A 20,492-nucleotide genomic window follows, 5' to 3' on the forward strand; every position below is an offset into this window, starting at 1 on the left:
TTCTTTCTACTGTTGCCTTTAGAAAACAAAGACACTCAGTCTTGTTTCATTAATCCTTAGACAAAGAGGCACAAGTTAACATGGAGCAGGCACTGAAACAGGATTACAGAATCCGCATCTCCAGCATTCTGCCTTTGTCACCCAGCGAGCATGTTACAGGTCAAGAGCTGTTGAAATCACACCTGCAGAGTTTAGACTTGCCTCCCTTTGTAAGAGAGCAAAGCATCTAATAATGACAATGAGATTTCATTAGCGTCTCTCCCAAGGGATTAATAAAATGTCATGGCACATAATGATGCACATCAATTATGTATGTGGATTTAATTCTGGTCATGCATCTTTGGGAAGCCAGCGGGCCCCTTAGACAGTGATGAAAATATGCAGCCTGTCAGCACAGAGGCCTGACACAACCTAGCAGTCAGCTTTGCCCTGCCCTGCTTACTGCTTATTGTTTGATTGCATTGGTACTAGAGGAGGAGTCTCGTTGGATTTTATTTGCTCTTTGGGGTTAATGTTCTTGGCTCCAGGAAGTGGGGGAGGGGAGTTGGTTGTCCCTTCCACTGACCCAGCCAAGCTCCAGTCTACACTTCTGTAGACAAATGAGGCTGGAATGGGAAAACTGTGTCCCACCTAATGAACCCATCTGCATCTCATCTCTCAGTGGACCAGATGCTGGACCAAATGTGGAGCCCTGACGTTAGCATCAGGTCTTGGAATGAGCATACCCTTGCTGTGACTGGAAATGGGATGAGGGGACAGCTTTTCAATCCCATGTCAGTCTGATTTTACAAGAACCATGAGAAACCTCCCCTGAGCAATGATCTCAAACCTTCATCCCACTTAGTCCACTACGTATCACAAACCCAGAGCCTTGTGCCAGAGGCCCATCGAGTGTGTAGATAGCAGTAGATACACAGCACTAATCCACAGGTGTTGATATCAATGCAGCACAATTTGTGAAAAATAAGACCATCTTTGGTGAGATAGACCACTTTCTGAGTACTAATGATACCACTGTAAATAATAGACACTGATCTGTTGCATTTAAATACACTGCCTCCTCCTCCTTTTTCAAGGCCATGTTACCCCTCTCTGTAACTTACAAAGCCAACAAATCTTGACCATAGTTGGATGGTATCTAATCCCGCAGTACTTGATCCCCACACAACCAAACCCTCAATGACTTTTTATATGCATATATTTAATATGCATTTATGTTTATGTTATGTTTATACCCATCATCACTAGGCAATTATGCTATGGATGACATTATTTCTGAGCCTTTGGGGAACACAGAGCTATGGCATTCAATTCTTGACCACAAGAAGCTTTTCTCTATGAGAGGTCCAAATCGGGTATCTGACCTACCCAAGAGGGAAAGAATCTGCCTGGGCCAAGTGGCTAGAATGGCGTAGAATCTTGAAGGAAGCCATTCCAAACTCCATTTCTGAAAGCCTGGGGCCTATGTTGCTCTAGAGTGATGATCAATGGCAGGTACTGAGTGTGGGGGGAGAGAAGAGGATGGGATCCATACAGATAGCATAGAGGATCCTAAACCTGATAAGGGACAGCAGGCTCCTCTCCAACAATGTTCCCCCAAGTCGTGTGAGGACCTATGTCATAAATTTAACCATTGTCAGTTATATTGTTACCATTTCCGATGAACTCCTTAACTATTAATTACTCATATTTCCCTTTAAACAGGCTCACAATCTTTATTTAAATATATTGCTATAATAAAGAAAGAAAACTGTTAAAGGGAAAAATTTTGTAAGATAACTTGAAATGAAATACTACATACCTTTTCAATATAGTGCTTGAAGTTCTAGCAATAGCAATAAGACAACATAAGGGGATCAAGGGGATTCGGATTGGAAAGGAAGAACTTAAGCTTTCGTTATTTGCAGATGATATGATAGTATACATAAGTGATGCCAAAAACTCTACCAAAGAACTCTTACAGCTGATAAACACCTTTAGTAATGTGGCAGGATACAAGATCAACTCCAAAAAATCAGTTGCCTTCCTATACACTAAGGAAAAGGAAACAGAGAGGGAAATCAGAGAAGCATCACCTTTCACGATAGCCACAAATAGCATAAAGTATCTTGGGGTAACTCTGATCAAGGAAGTGAAAAATCTATATAACAAGAACTTTAAGTCTTTGAAGAAAGAAATTGAAGAAGACACCAGAAAATCGAAGGATCTCCCTTGTTCTTGGATTGGGAAGATCAACATAGTAAAAATAGCAATTCTACCAAAAGCAATCTATAGATTCAATGCAATCCCCATCAAAATCCCATCAAAATTCTTCACAGATCTGGAGAAGACAATAATCAACTTTATATGGAAAAACAAAAAACCCAGGATAGCCAAAACAATCTTATACAACAAAGGATCATCTGGAGGCATTACCATCCCTGACTTCAAACTCTATTACAGAGCTACAGTATTGAAAACAGCTTGGTATTGGCATAAAAAAAGAGAAGTCGACCAATGGAATCGTATAGAAGACCCGGACTTTAACCCACAAACAAATGAACACCTGGTTTTCGATAAAGGAGCTAAAAGTATACAATGGAAAAAAGAGAGCATCTTCAACAAATTGTGCTGGCAAAACTGGATGTCAATCTGTAGAAGAATGAAAATAGATCCATATCTATCACCATGCACAAAACTCAAGTCCAAATGGATTAAAGACCTCAATATCAGTCTGAACACACTGAACCTGATAGAAGAGAAAGTGGGAAGTACTCTACAACACATGGGCACAGGAGACCACTTCCTGCGTATAACCCCAGCAGCACAGACAATAAGGGCCTCATTGAATAAATGGGTCCTCCTGAGACTGAGAAGCTTCTGTAAAGCAAAGGACACTGTCACTAAGACAAAAAGGCAACCCACTGACTGGGAGAAGATCTTCACCAACCCCGCAACTGACAAAGGTCTGATCTCCAAAATATAAAAAACTCAAGAAACTAGACCGTAAAAGGCTAATCAACCCAATTATAAAATGGGGCACTGAGTTGAACAGAGAATTCTCAACAGAAGAAGTTCAAATGGCCAAAAGACACTTAAGGTCATGCTCAACTTCCTTAGCTATCAGGGAAATGCAAATCAAGACACCTTTAAGATACCATCTTACACCTGTCAGAATGGCTAAAATAGAAAACACCAATGATAGCCTTTGCTGGAGAGGTTGTGAAGAAAGGGGTACACTCATCCATTGCTGGTGGGAATGCAAACTTGTGCAACCACTTTGAAAAGCAATGTGGCGGTTTCTCAGGAAATTCGGGATCAACAATACCACTCTTGGGAATATACCCAAGACATGCCCTATCATAAAACAAAAGTATATGCTCAACTATGTTCATAGCAGCATTGCTTGTAATAGCCAGTACCTGGAAACAACCTAGATGCCCCTCAATGGAAGAATGGATGAAGAAAGTATGGAATATATACATATTAGAGTACTACTCAGCAGTAAAAAATAAGGACTTCTTGAATTTTGCATGCAAATGGATGGAAATAGAAAACACTATCCTGAGTGAGGTAAGCGAGACCCAAAAAGAGGAACATGGGATGTACTCACTCATATTTGGTTTCTAGCCATAAATAAAGGACATTGAGCCTATAAATCGTGATTCTAGAGAAGCTAAATAAGAAGGAGAACCCAAAGAAAAACATATAGGCATCCTCCTGAATATTAACCTTCATCAGGCGATGAAAGGAGACAGAGACAGAGACCCACATTGGAGCACTGGACAGAAATCTCAAGGACCAAATCAGGAGCAGAAGGAGAGAGAGCATGAGCAAGGAACTTAAGACTGCGAGGGGTGCACCCACACACTGAGACAATGGGGATGTTCTATTGGGAACTCACCAAGGCCAGCTGGCCTGGGTCTGAAAAAGCCTGGGATAAAACCAGACTCGCTGAACATAACAGACAATGAGGATTACTGAAAACTCAAGAACTATGGCAATGGGTGATGGAGGAAGGTCATTGAGCAATAAAGAAACTGCTTGGCTGGCCTCATAGGTTAAAGCATTGGTGGGAGGAGTAAACAGAATAGAATTCTGGGCAGAAGAGGAAGTGAGGTCAGACTCTGCTCTGCTCCCGGAGAGAGTTGACAGCTCTGCTCTCTGGAGCAGAGACGCCATGCTCCACTCTCCCGATAGCTCTGCTCTCTGAGGCACACACGATGAAGCTCCAACCCAACATGGACATAGGTTAGAATCTTCCTGGTAAGCGCACCTTGGGGTGCTTACACACATTACTAGAAATGGGCTAGTCCAGATGTGAGAATTAGCCTGTAAGGGCTAGAGTTTATGGGCCAAGCGGTGTTTAACTGAATACAGTTTGTGTGTTGTTATTTCGGGCATGAGCTAGCAGGCGGCTGGGGTGCTGGGGACGCAGCCCCGCCGCTCTTATTTCTACAAATGGGTTTTTGATCCTACTGCACGTACTGGCTTTGTGGAAGCCTAGGCAGTTTGGATGCTCACGTTACTAGACATGGATGGAGGTGGGTGGTCCTTGGACTTCCCACAGGGCAGGGAACCCTGATTGCTCTTTGGGCTGACGAGGGAGGGGGACTTGATTGGGGGAGGGGGAGGGAAATGGGATTCGGTGGCGGAGAAGAGACAGAAATCTTTAATAAGTAAGTAAATAAATAAATAAATAAATAAATAAATAAATAGAATTACTAGCATTACATGTTGTCCCAGTAGAGATAATGATAAAAATCCATACTATGGAAATACAAGGAAATTTGGTGCCATGTCCTAGCATAGCGTCCAGGTCTGTTAGAAAGAAAACAAAACTAAGTATTAGTGGTGTGAAGAGGCCATCTCAGCCCTGGGATCTACCTTTTGAAAATATCATGGGAAGTGAGAAGTGACTAATATCTCACCATGTGATTCGATGGCATTCCCAGTCTCTGCATTGCCTAAAATGACTCTTGTGTCTCTAGTGGGACACATTCCACCTGAGAACAGAGGGGAGGAGCAGACAGCACTTTGGAACCAGCTCTTCCTAGGGCTCCTGTAGGACAATCGTGAACCCCATTAGGGCTGTGAACAAGGATGGCCATATCTACAGGAAGGCAGCCTTACTCTCACAGTAAGATCTCCGGCTCTGGTCCATAAGAGTAAACAATTAAGTGTTTTGCATTTTTTCCTTATAATCACATTTCTCCCTCCAAAGAAGAGACAAAAGTCTATAGGAAATTTAAAAGTCCAAAAGTTAATAAAATCATGCATGAATATGCCCTGTGGGAAACCCAGGAAATATATGAAAGTGAATTAAAGCCCTCAGAGGAAAAGGAGAAATCTCTGCTGGGAAACATTATCTAATGTCCCTGGGACAGGTGCTCATGTGTGTACCTGAGCTTTCAGCACATTCTATCCTCTGTGGAGCTGCTTCTTTCCCTGTGTTTCCTATTCTGGCCCCTATATCTTTTCACTTCTGCCTGTCACTGGTGTGCAGTGACCAAGTGACAGAAAGCAGAGGATGCAGGCTAATGCATGCTTATGCCCCTGCTGCCTCCCAGAGAGGACTCTCATCAGTATTTATTTTACTTTAAGAAGAGGAGGCTGGAGAGATGGTGCAATGTGCTCTCCCAGAGGTCCTGAGTTCAATTCCCAGCAACCATATGGTGGCTCACAACCATCCGTAATGAAATCTGGTACCCTCTTCTGGCCTGCAGGCAGACATACAAGCAGAACACTGTATATGTAATAAATAAAAATAAATAAATAAATCTTATCTTAAATTAACCGATCTCCATTAGTCTGTATATTGCCACGAGGCTGTGACATGCCCAGTAAACTTCCAGCCCTCGTTTGTCCCCAGCAGAAGCTACATGACTTCTCCTAACTCTGCCTCCTTTCTCCCAGCATTCAGTTTAGTTTTCCCCACCTAACTCTGCTCTACTCTATCAACAGGCCAAGGCAGTTTCTTTATTCACCAATGGTATTCACAACATACAGAGGGGAATCCCACATCAGATGTTAGAAGTCCCACAAAATCAACTATACAACTGTAACATATATGCACAGGGCCTAAGTCAGCTCATGCAGACTCCCTGGTTGTCGGTTTAGTCTGAGCCCCTATGAGCCAAGGTTAGTTGGTTCAGTGATTTTTCTTGAGGTGTCCTTGACCTCTCTAGCTCCCACAATCTTTTCTCCTCCTCTTTGGGAGGATTCCCCAAACTCTACCTAGTGTTTGGTTGTGGGTCTGTATCTGCTTCCATCAGTTGCTGGATGAAGCCTTTCTGATGACAGTTGGACTAGGGACCAATCTGGAACCAAGCTTTCTAATACACAGGCCTTTGGAATACATTCTATATACAAACTAGCAGAACTTCAAGGAAATTTTCTAAGACACTGTATTAAAACAGCTTAGCATAGAAACCCACCCGTGGTCTAAACTTGGAGCACAGTAGTGATGCAGCTCTTTGAGAATAAAGGAGGCATCTTTTGGTTCAGACAGGCTTGACCTTGACCCAGGGACCAGGTTGTTGGACCGTCAATAATCACCAAATGTCAATCTGAGACAGTGGTTCTCCAGTTCTTTATCTCCTATCAATGAGGAATAAACATGTGGACAAAGAAGGAATCAACAAAGCAAAGTAGATTTATTAAGGAAAAGTGAGAATGAAGAAAGATGCTCAAAGAGGCAGCACCTGAAGAGAGAGAAGGCCACAGGGCTACGCTGTAGGAGCTTTCGACAGCAATGGCAGAAACTAGACAGAGAATGAGGTGCTTTCTACTGGGGACTGGCCAGCTCTCTGGGCATACATAGGCTGAGACAATAGGGGCCCTAATACTCTGCGCATGTCCCACTAGCCCAGCCAGGGAACTGTGTGCTGTTCATGTGCTGCTCATTCAGTGAGAGCAGTGGTCATGTGTCAAAGCTCCCTTCAGCCTAGCTCTTCCTTGTTCTGTTAATCACTGACCTTGACTCAGCTGCTGGCTCCTAGGCCTGCTAGTCACTGAGCTACAAATACTGCTAGTCTAAGACAGTGGCTGGCATCTTGCCAGCTATTAAATAAATGATGTTATGTGACAAGCTTGTAGTTTTACCATGGACCTTTCCCAGTTAATGTCTATAAGAGAGCTAACTCCTGCCTCAGTCTGTGCTCTGATTCTGTTGTTACCTCTTGGCCCAAAGAGGGGCTATCAAGTCCTAAAGGATCAAGAGTATCTATTGCACACTCCTCAGAAGAACTGTTCCTAGCCGACTCTTGAGAAAAGACTATGTCAACCAGATTTGAAACATTTAGATTTTGAAATATTTCTATCGCCTTTCAGGAAAAACAAAAGAATTAAACTTTGGAAATTTTCCTAATTACAAAGAAAAGAAAAATGTTGAAGAAATGAGTGAAAGAGTCCCAAAGAAAAGGGAAGCATGCAAGAAGACGTCTCCCATGGCCTGCTCCCACCATCAGCCCCAAATGTGTGCCCCTGTAGCTGACATATCTTCCAGTGCTCACTATGCTCAGTCGGGGACCCAGAGCCTCTGCGGCTACCACTGCTCCTCTAACAATATCAGACGCCTACTTCTGGGCTCCCTCCCTGCACTCGGGTGTGGTGTCCCTGCCTTGGGGTCCTGTCTTCAGGAAGGTTAAATAGAGAACCCTCTGACAGGGAGAGCTTTGAAACTCTCCACTCTGGTCTGTGCGGTAGGGAAGTCCACCTTCCTAAAGTTTAAAAATGTGTGTCGAGGACCATGTGAAATTCAACTGAAGTCAGAAGTCCCCTGCCTCCCCCCCCCCCATCCACTAAGATAGATGTATGTAGTGGCTCACTCCTTTCATCTCAATATTTGGGAGGCTGAAACAGCAAAGTCCAGAGTAGCTTGAGCTACACAGCAAGTTCCAGACCAGCCTGACTAAAACTTAAAAATGGAAAGTCCCCCCCACCCCACCTACACACACTCAGATCTCTACAGAAGAAACGAAACCCAACCCGATTCTCTGTGTGTAATATCAGCTTTGGCACAGGGAAGAGATTACAGAGGAACCAGCAGGAGGATGGTTCTTTATCCAGGTCCGCAGCATGATCTGACCTCAGCTGTGTGGTAAAGACAGGGTCTGAGGATGGGGGTGGTCAAGCCAGCACCTGCTCAGAGCAGTTGCTACACTGACTCTTCAGTTATCTTTCTAATGCAGTCCCCACAAGAGCCCTCTGAAGTTTCAACATCTTTGCTTTTGCTCCTGAAATGAGAACATTTGAATTCGGCCTTCAAGGGTCTAGCCTTGAGCTGTGGCCCCTGCAGATTCCCACAGTTCCTGAACATAACCCCGCCAGCCTGGCATTCCTTTTCCTTTCACCCTCAGAGGTTCCCTCCACTGCAATCCCCAGCTGAAATGGCTTCTCTGGTTTACCAAGGACTTTGATGCTGTTACCAAATACAGGGTTTGTTTTTCAGATCAAAAATCTTTCTGGTTGAGAGATGCAGGACCAGATAGCCTTAAGCACGTAAGGATTCCATCAGTGTTAGTCTTCTGGGCCCTAAGAACAGAGATAAGAAGCTGGAAAGGCCTTGATTGACAAACAGGGCCGAGTTAGCACACATGGGTACTTTGGAGCTGCCTGAAGCCAGGCTCACCCCTGAGCTGAGAGTTTATGGGAAAATGTTGACCATACTAACTGGGGAAGGTGATGATTCATAAATGTACCTCAATGCTGTAACTTAACTGGGACTATTTCCTGACTTTCAAATGCTCCATCCTGTACTAATAGTGTTATAGTTTAAAAATGGCAGGAGAGACTCACCCAAGTGTCAGAGCCCATGTGGAGGGTTTATTGGGGGACACAGGAGCAGCAAAAGATAAGAGAGATGGCAGGCAGGAAGGCCCACTTTTTATGAAGGGACTTAGTGAATTGCTGCACCAACATAACAGAGTGTAGCTACCCTGATGGAGGAAGGTCATTGGTTAAAAAATAAAGAAACTGCCTTGGCCCGTTTTATTGGTTAGAACATAGGTGGGTGGAGTAAACAGAACAGAGTGCTGGGAGGAAGAGGAAGTGAGCTCAGAGACGCCATGCTCCCCTCTCCTGGGCAGACGCAATAGCTCTGCTCTCTTAGGCAGACAGCGATGCAGCCAGCCACCAGGTCAGAAATGCTGAATCTTTCCTGGTAAGTGCACCTCGTGGTGCTACACAGATTATTAGAAATGGGTTAAGAGGCTGAAACTAATGGACCAGGCAGTGTTTAAAAGAGTACAGTTTGTGTGTTGTTATTTCGGGGCATAAGCTATCCAGGCGGCCGAGGTGCTGGGGTGCCGGGGACGCAGCCCTGCCGCTCCTATTACTACACTACATGACAGTACACTGTATGCAAGCCAGAAACTAGGCTGGAGGTTTAAAAACATATGCACATGGACAGAGACATGGGGACACGGGTCATCCTAGAAAAAGGAATGCCAACTTCATTGTGCTCCAGGGAAGCTTATATAGGGATTTTTAACTGATAGCCATGTCCCAGCTCTTGGGATTTTCAGCTGTAAAAACCAACAGAATTCACTCCCCTGCCATCAGGAACTCTTGAGGGTCCCATGCTCTGAGCAGCTGCAGGCACAGGTAAACAAATTGTTTTGCTCAGTTCACTCCAGCAGGCAAAGGGTCTGAGGCAGGCAAAGAAGGTCAAGGGGCCAGGAGTCTGCAGCCCCCAACAGCAGAGAATGTTGTCAGTACCTTGAGCAGGCCAGCGCAGGGATGACGCATCCTGCCAGGTCCCCAAGGGTCAGACCAGCATAATATCTGAATGCTAACAAACAGAGATTTCATAAACCTTGGAATTCCAAGCATATTGTTCGTCAGAAAAAGGAAAATCAAAACTCTCGGCTAAGAAAGTCTCTTTTCTTCTTCCTTCTTTCGTTTGATCATTCCTTTTCATTCAAAATAAAGACTCCTTAAGGAGAAATTAAAAGAGAATATGTGAGCTATGCAGGGCCCTTGTGTAATAATATGTCTAAAATAGTCAGAGAGCAGGAAAAACAAGATGGAAAACCAGTCAGAACCAGTGTATGCTGGTATGGTAATTCATGTGGCTACAAGGGAATCATAAGTGTTCTTGTTGTAGTAGTTGTTGTTCTGTTTTGTTTTCTCAACTGCAATCTTATTCTCACCCTCCCATGTTCTCTAGCAAAATGGTATTTCATTAAAGTCTGCCGCCTTGAAGCCCAGGATGCTCTGAATATCTCATCTCCAAAAACATGTCAAAGCTGGAACCTAACAAAGAGCTCAGCACACAGGCGCTGTGGGACTGCTCTGCTTTGCCACAGAATACGGTGAATGGGCCTGGATTCTAATTTTCTCTTTCTTTTCTTCCTAGAAACAGGGAAAATCGACCAAGAAATTCACAAGTACAACACCCCAGGCTTCACAGGCTGCCTGTCCAGAGTCCAGTTCAACCACATCGCCCCCCTCAAAGCAGCCTTGAAACAGACAAACGCCTCAGCCCACGTGCACATTCAGGGCGAGCTGGTGGAGTCCAACTGTGGGGCCTCCCCACTGACACTGTCCCCCATGTCTTCGGCCACTGACCCTTGGCACCTCGATCACTTGGATTCAGGTAAAGTCTGGAGCTATCTTGGCCTGATGGCTTCATTCCTTTCGACCTCTCTTTCCTCAGCTGTATAATGGGTTGGTTGCTGGCACTGTTGGTGGAGAATTAAGACACAGCAGGAAGAAAATGATGAGCCCTGCCTTCTCGGTGTAATGCTTGGCTCCTATGAAAGACAAAAGAGTTATTTCTATTCAAAAGCAGAAACAGAGAAGTCAGAGGTTAAGAGCATTGGGACAGGACTCTTCATGTCAGTTAGGAAATGCCCAAACTGCTGTCTGCAACATGGCTATAGATGGCTGGGCCAAATCGGGTCCTCACTTTTGCCCACTTTCCCTCCAAAACAGCACAGGGATTCACCTCCCATGAGGATCACAGATGGCTAAATCTGAAAGAGCTACATCTAAGCTTACAGAGCCCAGGCCATGGCCACACCGTCCTGAGCGCCCCTGACATTCAGACAGCCCTGTGGGTTTGGCCCCATTTCTGCAGGTGCTAAGACATGCAATTTGAAAGCACCGGGTTCAAACAAAAGGAAGTAGTATCAGTAGTGAAGTTAATTGGATGAAAATTCAAATTTTGAACTACAGTTCTGCTCTCAGCCCTCCTGGGCTGACCGTTGACAGCACAGATAACCCACCTAAACCCTGACTTTTCACTGATAAGGTGGAGGTGGAGAAGTGGCATGGAAATTTCTCAGTGACCTGCAAATACAGGACTCAGGTGGTCTCCAAGCAACCCCAACTGACCAGGGATGTTAGTGACTCCCAAAGAGTTCACAAGACAGGGCAACATGGGAGTGAAGCCCAAATTCCAACGCCTCTGTTGCTTCTTACCCGCAAATTAAACTCAGACAGCTGCCATAACCTCACTCCTCAGTTTCTCCATTCCTAAAATAGGGACACGAAGACCGAAATCACAAGAATTGCACACGAGATGATGCGCTCAGTGGTTAGGAGCGTGTGCTGCTCTGGCAGAGAAGTGGTGTTCAGTTCCCAGCTCCCAGTACTGGCTTGCAACCATCTGTAAGTCCAGTTCTGGGACATCTGAAACCTTCTTCTGGTCTCTGGGGCACTGCAAACACTCATACACATATAACAAAAATATATATTTAAAAAATCATAACTTAAAACAATCATAGATTCATGGCAAGCTTGTAAATATTTAGCTGTCATAATATTAATAGTCATTATGGTTATTATGCTAGATTGTTTGAGAATGTCCAAGGAAGCTTCCAAACCCCACCCAGCCCATCATACAGCAGTGCACGCTTGATTGCCTTCATCACCTTGCAGGCCTGAACCAGCATTCAGCTGCAGAGCAGCCATCACCGCGGTGATGTCCCTGGAACTGTCCCTAGGACTGTCCCTGGAAGACTAGTGAAGCCAGAACTGTCCCATTGTCAGGAGAGCCGACTGACAGACTAAGCAGCCCTCTCTGCTCCTCACTTAGGGATTCCTATAACATGATGAGAGCGCCATGTGCCAAGGGCACTCCCAGCAACTCCCTTTCATGAGTGTTGTTAAGGGCACTCAGCGGGCTGGGCTTTCCTCCTGGGCTGGCTTGAACAAAGGAAGCATTCTGCTGCATTAGAAAGAAAGGGAAGATGGAAAATGTTAACAGGCACAAAGACATGTGTCAGGGTCACAGAGAGAGCGATTCCTCAGATGCAGTCCTGCATGTGTGAGGGGGAACAGCTGGGGAGCTGCCTTGAAATGCGCAGGTTCTGGGGCGCTGCAGATAGATACTGCAAGGAGTGGCTATGGGTAGCTGTGAGCATGTGGGGTCCTCTGCCAGGAAACCGGATTCAAAAAATAAATGCTTCCTTGAGCCAAGATGAGCTCATGTTCATTATGGCTTAATTAGCCAATTGTTTGCTTTTAAGGTCTGTGAAATGCGGTTGTAGAGACAAAACTATTTTAGTTCGGGGACTTTAAAAGATGCTTTATTCATGGCAGCTTGCTTCTGATTGATTCATGCAAATGCGTACAGTTTAGAAAACATTTCTGTTGGTATTCAACACTCAAATTAAATTCTGTATTCCAAGTCCTGTAATTGTAGCGCTTAGGCAAGAGGATTCCAAGTTCAAGGTCAGCCTGGGTCAGCAGGACCTTGTCAGAAAGGAAAAAAGAAAGGGTGGAGGGAGAAGGAAGGAAGGAAGGAAGGAAGGAAGGAAGGAAGGAAGGAAGGAAGGAAGGAAGGAAGGAAGGAAGGAAGACAAGTCAGCCAGTTGGAATTTAGATCCAATCCCAAACCATTTCTATAATTGGGGAAACACCATTTGCTGTTAAATGCCAGTCTTATGAACTCTATTAGAAGGAAGAGTAGAATGCTTCCTTCAAACTGTGAAACAGAAGGCTTATTTAGGTCACATGATGTCATCTTTATTCTTTTAGGTAAATGGGATCAGGAGATGGCTGGGGGGTGGGGGTGGGGAGGGAGAAGAAGGAACAAAGAGAAGCCAGGGTGGGTGGTTATTTCACAGCAGCCTCCAATGAGACAAATAAGGAGGAAAGCATTTCCCCTGCCCTCTTAAATTCAGTGAGGCCCAGGGGTGAAGATAATAAAAGATAGAGCAACAGGAGAAAAGAAAAAACAAAAAAACATTGTCGTTTCAAAAAAAGGAGCATCTAAAAGATGTAACTTACAAACTGTCAAAAATCAAAGGCCTCTTGACCATTTACAAAGGGGGGTAAAACAAGTTACAATGGCCTGTTACTAGGATTCCTGGAACAGATGAGAGATAAAGGCATGAGGGTCTCTGTCTCTCCCGGGAAGGGAGTTCTGATAGGTTTACTCCCCTGGGATGAAAACATATCCTAAAGAGACACATGTGGCTGCCTTGTCCTCCAGAATTCTCCACCTTTCTCAGAAACAGAAGCTCTAATTAGCTTTCTTTCTGAATCTACTGCACTCGAATGATGGCTCATTCAATGAAATGCTTGCCTTGCAAGCGTGAGGACCCAAGTTCGAGACCTAGCATCCACAAAAAGGAAAAGAAAAAGAGGAATCAGGCATGACAGTATGAATTTATAATCTCAGACATGAGGCAATGAAAACAGGGTGAGCTCTGGGGCCCACTGGCTAGCCTAGAGGAATCAGCGAGCTCCAGAATCAGGGAAAGACACAGTCTCAGAAATTAAGACAGAGAGTAACTAAGGAAGATATCTGGTATTGGCCTCTGAACACACACACACAAAGACAGACAGACAGAGGCAGAGACAGAAAGACACACACACACACACACACACAGAGTTTTAATTTAATTTATAAATCTGATACTAACTCTGAGATTCCTAATGGCTCCTCATGCCAGCAGCTGCACTCTCGTCTCTGCAAGCCTAACAGACACGTAAACACAGGAAATAGCCATAAGTATTTATTAAGGAAGAGGGAGAAAGAAAGACAGAGAAAAGAGATAAAAGGAGAGAGGAGAGATAAAAGAAGAGAGAGACAGAGAAAACGCGTGCGCACGCCAAGGAAGCAGAAAGAGAGGAGGGGTCCCAAGATGGCGATGGGCGGGTCAGAGGTTATGGGAGTGGGCGTGGCTAGGGCAGGGACCGAAAGAATAACACCCTCTACTTGGTAGCCTCAAGTCACCTGGAAGCTTGGTGGAGAGGAGGAATCCTACCAAGAGGGACCGAGTCAGCACCTCCATTTCATCCAGGAGTCCTCGGTGGCCCCAGAAGTCCTCGGTGGCTTGCCACATGTATGAGGAAGTCTGAAGTGCTCATCTGGTGTTGATCTCTACCTTGGGGGGCACTGTAGAATTCCCGGGATGTCATTGTGGGTTCTGTGCTCTGAGTAATTAAAGCTAATGAGTATAGCTTGCTAGTGTCTGTAGGTAAAACCTCCTCAAGTGGCACTGGTATGTAGCAGGGTTGAGAATCACTCACCAAATCTGAGGGATTCCTCTAACGGCCCTTGAAAGCAGGTTATGGAAAGAAACAAGACAGGGCTGGGGTTCTGCTTTAGTGGCAGAACACATGCCTGGTATGTGTGATGCCCAGGTGTGATCTCCAGCCCCAGAAAAATAAAGAAATAAAGTAGCTAATCTTCTTTATCAACTAGATTTAGAATCGCCTGGGAGACACACTCTGGGTATGTCTGAGAGCATTTGCAGAGAGGTCGAATGGAGGAGGAAACACCATCTTGAATGTGGGCATGGACTGGGGTCCTAGACTAATAGAAAAGGAGAAAGAGAACTGGGCCCCAGCACTCATCTGGAGTGCTTGGATCCAGATGCAGCATGTCCACTCCCTCATGCTGCTCCTTCAAGCCCTTCCTTCCTTAAGCTGCTTTGCTCAGGCATTTTGCTGCAGCCATGAGGAAACTCCTTGTTAATCAACTCTTGGAAATGCTTTTAGAAGAGCCGTTATCAGATAGAAAACGCAACCCCAGTCTGTCTTGCTTTAAGGGTCACAGAGTGCAGTTGCTGTGAGTCACCTCTTAGAATTGTTGGGTCTGGTGTTCTCTCTGTCACATTCAGAATTTTACTTCCTTGGAATGAGAAAGACTTGCCAGCAAGAGATGGCTACAGATGGCGCCCGCAGTCTGTAAAACACAGAAGCAAAACAAACAGCAGAAAGCAAGAGTCCAAGAGTCAGCTACCACACATTTCTGGGCATGCCAAGCTGTGTGTGTGCACTCCATAGAGCCTTTCATAGTCCCATTCATGGTATTTGTCACACAATGAATTGGACCAAAGGCATTTCTATCAGAAGATCATTACAACCGATAAGCTTCACTCCTGCAGGTCTTCTGGTTAGAAAGATAATGGCTTCTTACTGTTTCACAGGCCCTGACTGCGCACAGTCTTGGCATGATTCACACAGTGAAACATCAGCCTCAAGAAACCTGCCTTCGGAAGGCGCTAACAGCTGAATTCACAGTAACCACTGTAACCCTGAGCTGTCTGACTTCTAGCCCTTAAATGAACCGGAGGTTGAGACTCAACCATCCTTACCAGAAATCCTCACAGACACTCTAACCCTCATGCCCAACCCCAAGGGCAGGATGTGTCGGGAACCAGGGCTGAGCACCCAAACTCCCCATAGACTCTGGCAGCTCTCCAGAGCATTTGGGAAAGCAGCCCTCCTAGGAGCATGTATCTGCTCCCATATAACATGGTACTTGAGGTTGTTCATTGTAACAACCCCACCCCTTACATCCCATAATAGTCTCTCTAGGAACTGGGAACCATGTTTTTGGTCACCACATCAGCCCCTTTACCACTGAAAATAATGCCTGTCTGAAAGCATCTTGCCTCTGTGGATGTGATTATGTTCTCTGTGTGTGTGCATTTATGCATGGTGTGCTTGAATGTGTGTGTGTGTGTGTGTGTGTGTGCGGGTGTGAATGCACATTGTGCACATGTGTGTAGAGGTCCTAAGTTAACCTTGAGTATCTTCATTCACTCTCTGCTTGATGGAGGCCTCTCTGACAGAATCTGGACCTTGCTGATTCCAGCGAGCCTAGTTTGCCAGTTTGTCCTTGGGATCACCTGTCTCTACCTTCTCAGTGCTAGGATTACAGATGGCCTCCAAGTCTACCTGGCTTTGACATGGGTGGTAGGGATCCGAGCTCCAGCCCTCACACTCATTTGGCAAGTAGTTTACCCACTGAGCCAGCTCCCCAGCCCCAATGCTATGGTTTTTTTAATGAGTTGGTTTCTTGTCCATATTCCAAATTTCTTTTCTACCATCTGAAGATAAAATATTTTTATATCTTCATATGCAAAGGAGTTATGGAGATAATGAACATTTAAAAACTTCACACATCTATTCAGCTTCCTTCCTAAATACAAGCTGGTGTTTGGCTTTCTTTACCACCTGCAAGCACTTAAAAGTAATCGTTCCAGCTTTTATAATTACAACTTCATTTCTTTTCTCATCGTTGTGCTAAGAGCTCATAATTAATGCGCTTATTTCATGCACTTAATCTTTGTTCTATCTTATTTGTCATTTTCCTCTTCAGTAACCAGCACAGCACTTTTACGCGAGTGCGAAGCATGTATTCCCATTAGCTAATGTGCCAATGTCCCAATTTCTCCTCTTTCTGCACATGTAATAAGGATTTCTACATCTAATGATAGTATTCCTTACACTTTGCCTTTTGTTCCTACGTTATTTTCATAGTAAATAGCTTTGTAAGTGATTTCCGTCTGAGGATATGCTTATGTTTCATTTTGGTAGTTATTACAAACTTCCTTCTGAAATAGTCCAAATGACAGTTCACTTTTTCCAAAGTACTCAACCAAACTAGTGCCCCATAATATCCCTTTAACTTTTGCTGTGTTTTATTGGATAATGCAATTTTGCTCTTGTCTTAATTTATATTTTCATTAAGAGGTTAGATTTCCTAGTGCATGGATATGTATCATTTGTGTTTATTGTTCTGTAAGCTGCCTGCTTACTATATTCTTCATTTAAAGATTATTTGGACGTTCATGTTTTTCTTATTGGTTTGTTGGTCACTTATGAATTGGCTTGTACGGATTATTTATATATTAAGTAATATACTTAGTTACTTTCATATTGCTGTAAGCAAAATACCTTCTAGAATCAACATAAGGGAGGAAGCAGATATTTTGTTTGATGTTCCAAGAGAATCCAGTGGTAGAGAGGACAGAGCTGAGCAGGGTGCGTGGCTTGAGGAGAGGGAGATGCTGGCACTTTCAGGCTGTCTCCTTTCCCCTCTTACTCCACCCAAGTCTCCAACCTCGATGATGGGTACACCTGTGCCCATCATGGTACATCTTCATTTCATCTCTGCTGGATAGAGCCTCGTGGATACGCTGGAGGTGTATCTCAGTCTCCTAGGTGATTCTAAATCAATCAAGAAGAAATGAAAATTAACTGTCATGAGATAATTCCTATTCGAATGTTTTCCTAGTTCAATTTCTGTTTTTTAATGTATGGACTTTTTCCTTTGTAGAAGTCTCTAGTATTTACATGATAAATGTTAGTGTTGTATGCCTTTGGGGTTTTACTTACTGCCTTCTCCATACGGAATATGCTTTATGAATTAGTCCCTATTTCTTGTAATGATTTTGTTTTGATGGTAAGATCTACGTATTTGCTCCACTGAAAGGAAATTGGTAGGAAGCCAACTTTTTCCCCCTCAGTGGCTGGTCCACTGTCCAGCATCAGTGATTGACACCCTAAATTATCCTTTACTCTCTAGCCTGTTACAAGATCTGATGCTTCATGAGATGGGGGCAACTCTGTCTGGTCTCTTCTGGTTGTACTGAACATCTTCTAGAATGAATTTCCTCTCTCTCTCTCTCTCTCTCTCTCTCTCTCTCTCTCTCTCTCTCTCTCCTTTCTCTTCTTTCCTTACAATAGATTTCTAAAACCTTTCAGGGTACGATCCTGTCCAGTTCTCTCAGATCAGCCAGTCTCCAGCCCCTTCCCCACAGGGCAAAGCACTTAGAAGCTTTCCCATCTTCCCCAAGTCTGCACCTGACAGGCATTTCAGTCATTAGCTCTGTCACCCGGGGCTGGCTAAGTAGAGGGCACAACCCTCTGGTACCTATTGCCATGGCAACTTCTCTGTTGGTGGCAGAAACCAGGGACTCCAGCAGGGCACAATATTCAAGTTGCTTAATTCCTGTAGCACAGGAATGTTGTAGGGGCCAGTGGAAATGGAGCTGTGGACAGGGCTTTCCTCTTTCCATTAATCCTTGTTCTCATCATTTCTTCTATATTGTAGCCTTTGTTATTTTTATTATTGTTTTGCTTGTTTTTTTTTTTAATACAAGTTATTACTATGTTGTCCAGAGTAGTCTTGAACTTCTGGTTTCAAATGAATCTCCTGCCTCAGCATTCTGAATAATTGGGACCACACATCTATTCCCTGCCACACATGACTGCACTGCATTTTCTTTTCCTTAGAAATAGTCTCAGATAGCCCTGGCCAGTCTCAACGATCCTATATAGCCAAGGATGACCTTGAACTTCAGGTCTTTCAGCCTCTGCTCTCTACATGCTGAGATTACAAACGGACACCAGCACACTTTGTCAACGTGGTGAAGGAAATGGAGCTCAGGGCCTTGTTGAAGGGTAGGCAGGCACTCTGTGGCTGAGCCCTGTATACTGATCTTTGAAGTGTCATTGACTCCTGTCGTGTCATAGACCTGTAGGACAACTCAAGGGTGCCCTCCACACATCAAGGCATGGCTTCTTTAGCTAGCTCATCATTTTTAAAAGACTGTTACCTCAATTCACAGCTGGGAGGTCCTCTCATGGGACTAGCAAACACCATTTAGAAATGCTAATTCTACCTCTGCTGACAGATTGGCTTCTGTCCTTTCCTATAGCCAGTAAAGCAGAAAAAAAAAAATATCTTATCCAGGTGAAGTTTCGAGCCAACACTAAAGGCTTTCTTCTCCGCAGTCACCAATAACAATGAACTGCTTCCCTGTCTTGAGATCTCCGAGTGATTTTTGCATACACTACCCGGACTGTTCAGAAATGAGCAAGAATGAGACAGTTCCTGATTCTGCTTTTTTTGGTTTTGCCTAAGAACAATCACAAGGATTCTTTAAAGAATTGAAATCTGGGCGCCTGTGACATTTACACAGTAGGTAAAGATGTTTGCCATATTACCTAGTGACCTGAGTTCAAGTCACCAAAGCCACCTAAGGTGGAAGGACTCCACAAAGCCGTTCTCTGACTTCACACACACACACACACACACACACACACACAAATTTTTCAGAAAGAATTTAATCTATATTATGTAAAGCATAAGCAAACACAAAAATGCATGTGAATGTGGATACAGTTTCATTGGAAAAGATAAAAATGGTTAATCATTTTCTTGGGAAATCGAACTTAGAAAACTGGAAAGGATTTGAACAAAAGTAATATTAGCTGTAACTTAGAAATTACTTCTGTGATTTTGCTATAATGCTGACACAAGTTGTGTTGAATGGACAGTTTTAGACAGATTTAATTTTTTTAAGTGTGGTGTGTGTGTGTGTGTGTGTGTGTGTGTGTAAGAATGTAGAGGTCAGTAAACAATTTGGGACAGCAGAGTTTGGTCCTTCTGCCCCGTATATTTGGGTATCAAATTCAGGCCTAGGCACAAGTGCTTTTCCCCAGTGAGCCCTGTCACTACCCTCTCAGACATATTTTAAAGATACAAACAGACAAGTGAGACTGGGGAGGGCTCAGTTCTCAGTTAAGAGAACTTGCTCTGCATGTATGGAATTCCGAAAGAACAAATACACATTATATGGGAGAGGGGTGGGGAAGAACTCCTTCTAGGCCTAAAATCCAATCAGAAAATGGTTGGCAATCCCCCGTTACATTCATGGCAATATGGCAGGAGCAGGCACATTTGGTGCCTTGAAGGCCAGGACCGTAGCAGGTAGGATCCCCCAGTGCACAGGACCATTGGTAAATTCTCTCCCTCACAGGCCACACTTCTTGCTCTGTGAAAGCTAACCACCTTTGGAAAATGTTGACTTCAGGAACAAAAAGAATTCCCCTTTTTTAAACTCCGAGTTGTTTTGCTCTATTTTGTCATTCTTTAAATAGAATAGAGAAATCTGGAACGGAAGGTTGGCACAGTTGTAGCCTGACCACACCTCTCTCCTCTTTCTTCCTCTTTCTCCCCTCTCCTGTCTTCTTAAATAGAGAAGCCATCCTCACAGCTGCTACAGCTAATTAAATGTTTTCCACACTTCGTTGACACGAAGAAGAGCTATGGCACTGTTAGAAGCTGTGTCTTAAACTAGATGCTTATCATGTTATCTGTGTAATGAGTCAAGCCTGAGCCAGGGAGGAATCTGCAGAAAACATCAGGCTGACACTTTAGTAGCCCAGGCTAATTTGTTTCCCAGAGACCTCTTTGATGGCCACTAACCATTCTGCCTGTCAGCAAGCACAGACAATTAGTTGTCTTTTGAGATCTA

The 20,492-nt window shown here is 44.2% G+C and overlaps 1 protein-coding gene across 1 annotated transcript in view; it reads left to right on the top strand.

Annotated features, from left to right (window-relative positions):
- Positions 1–20,492, top strand: part of Cntnap2 (contactin associated protein 2) — a 1,600,222-nt gene that overhangs the window by 1,562,653 nt on the left and 17,077 nt on the right. Inside the window, exon 23 of the mRNA XM_050164469.1 lies at positions 10,340–10,579. Coding sequence (XP_050020426.1) covers positions 10,340–10,579 — 240 coding nt within the window. The remainder of the gene's footprint in view (positions 1–10,339; positions 10,580–20,492) is intronic.

The sequence above is a fragment of the Alexandromys fortis genome, unplaced genomic scaffold (assembly GCF_014885135.2).
Source record: "Alexandromys fortis isolate MF-2015 unplaced genomic scaffold, M_Fortis_MF-2015_v1.1 scaffold_133, whole genome shotgun sequence".
Taxonomy (NCBI): Eukaryota; Metazoa; Chordata; class Mammalia; order Rodentia; family Cricetidae; genus Alexandromys; species Alexandromys fortis.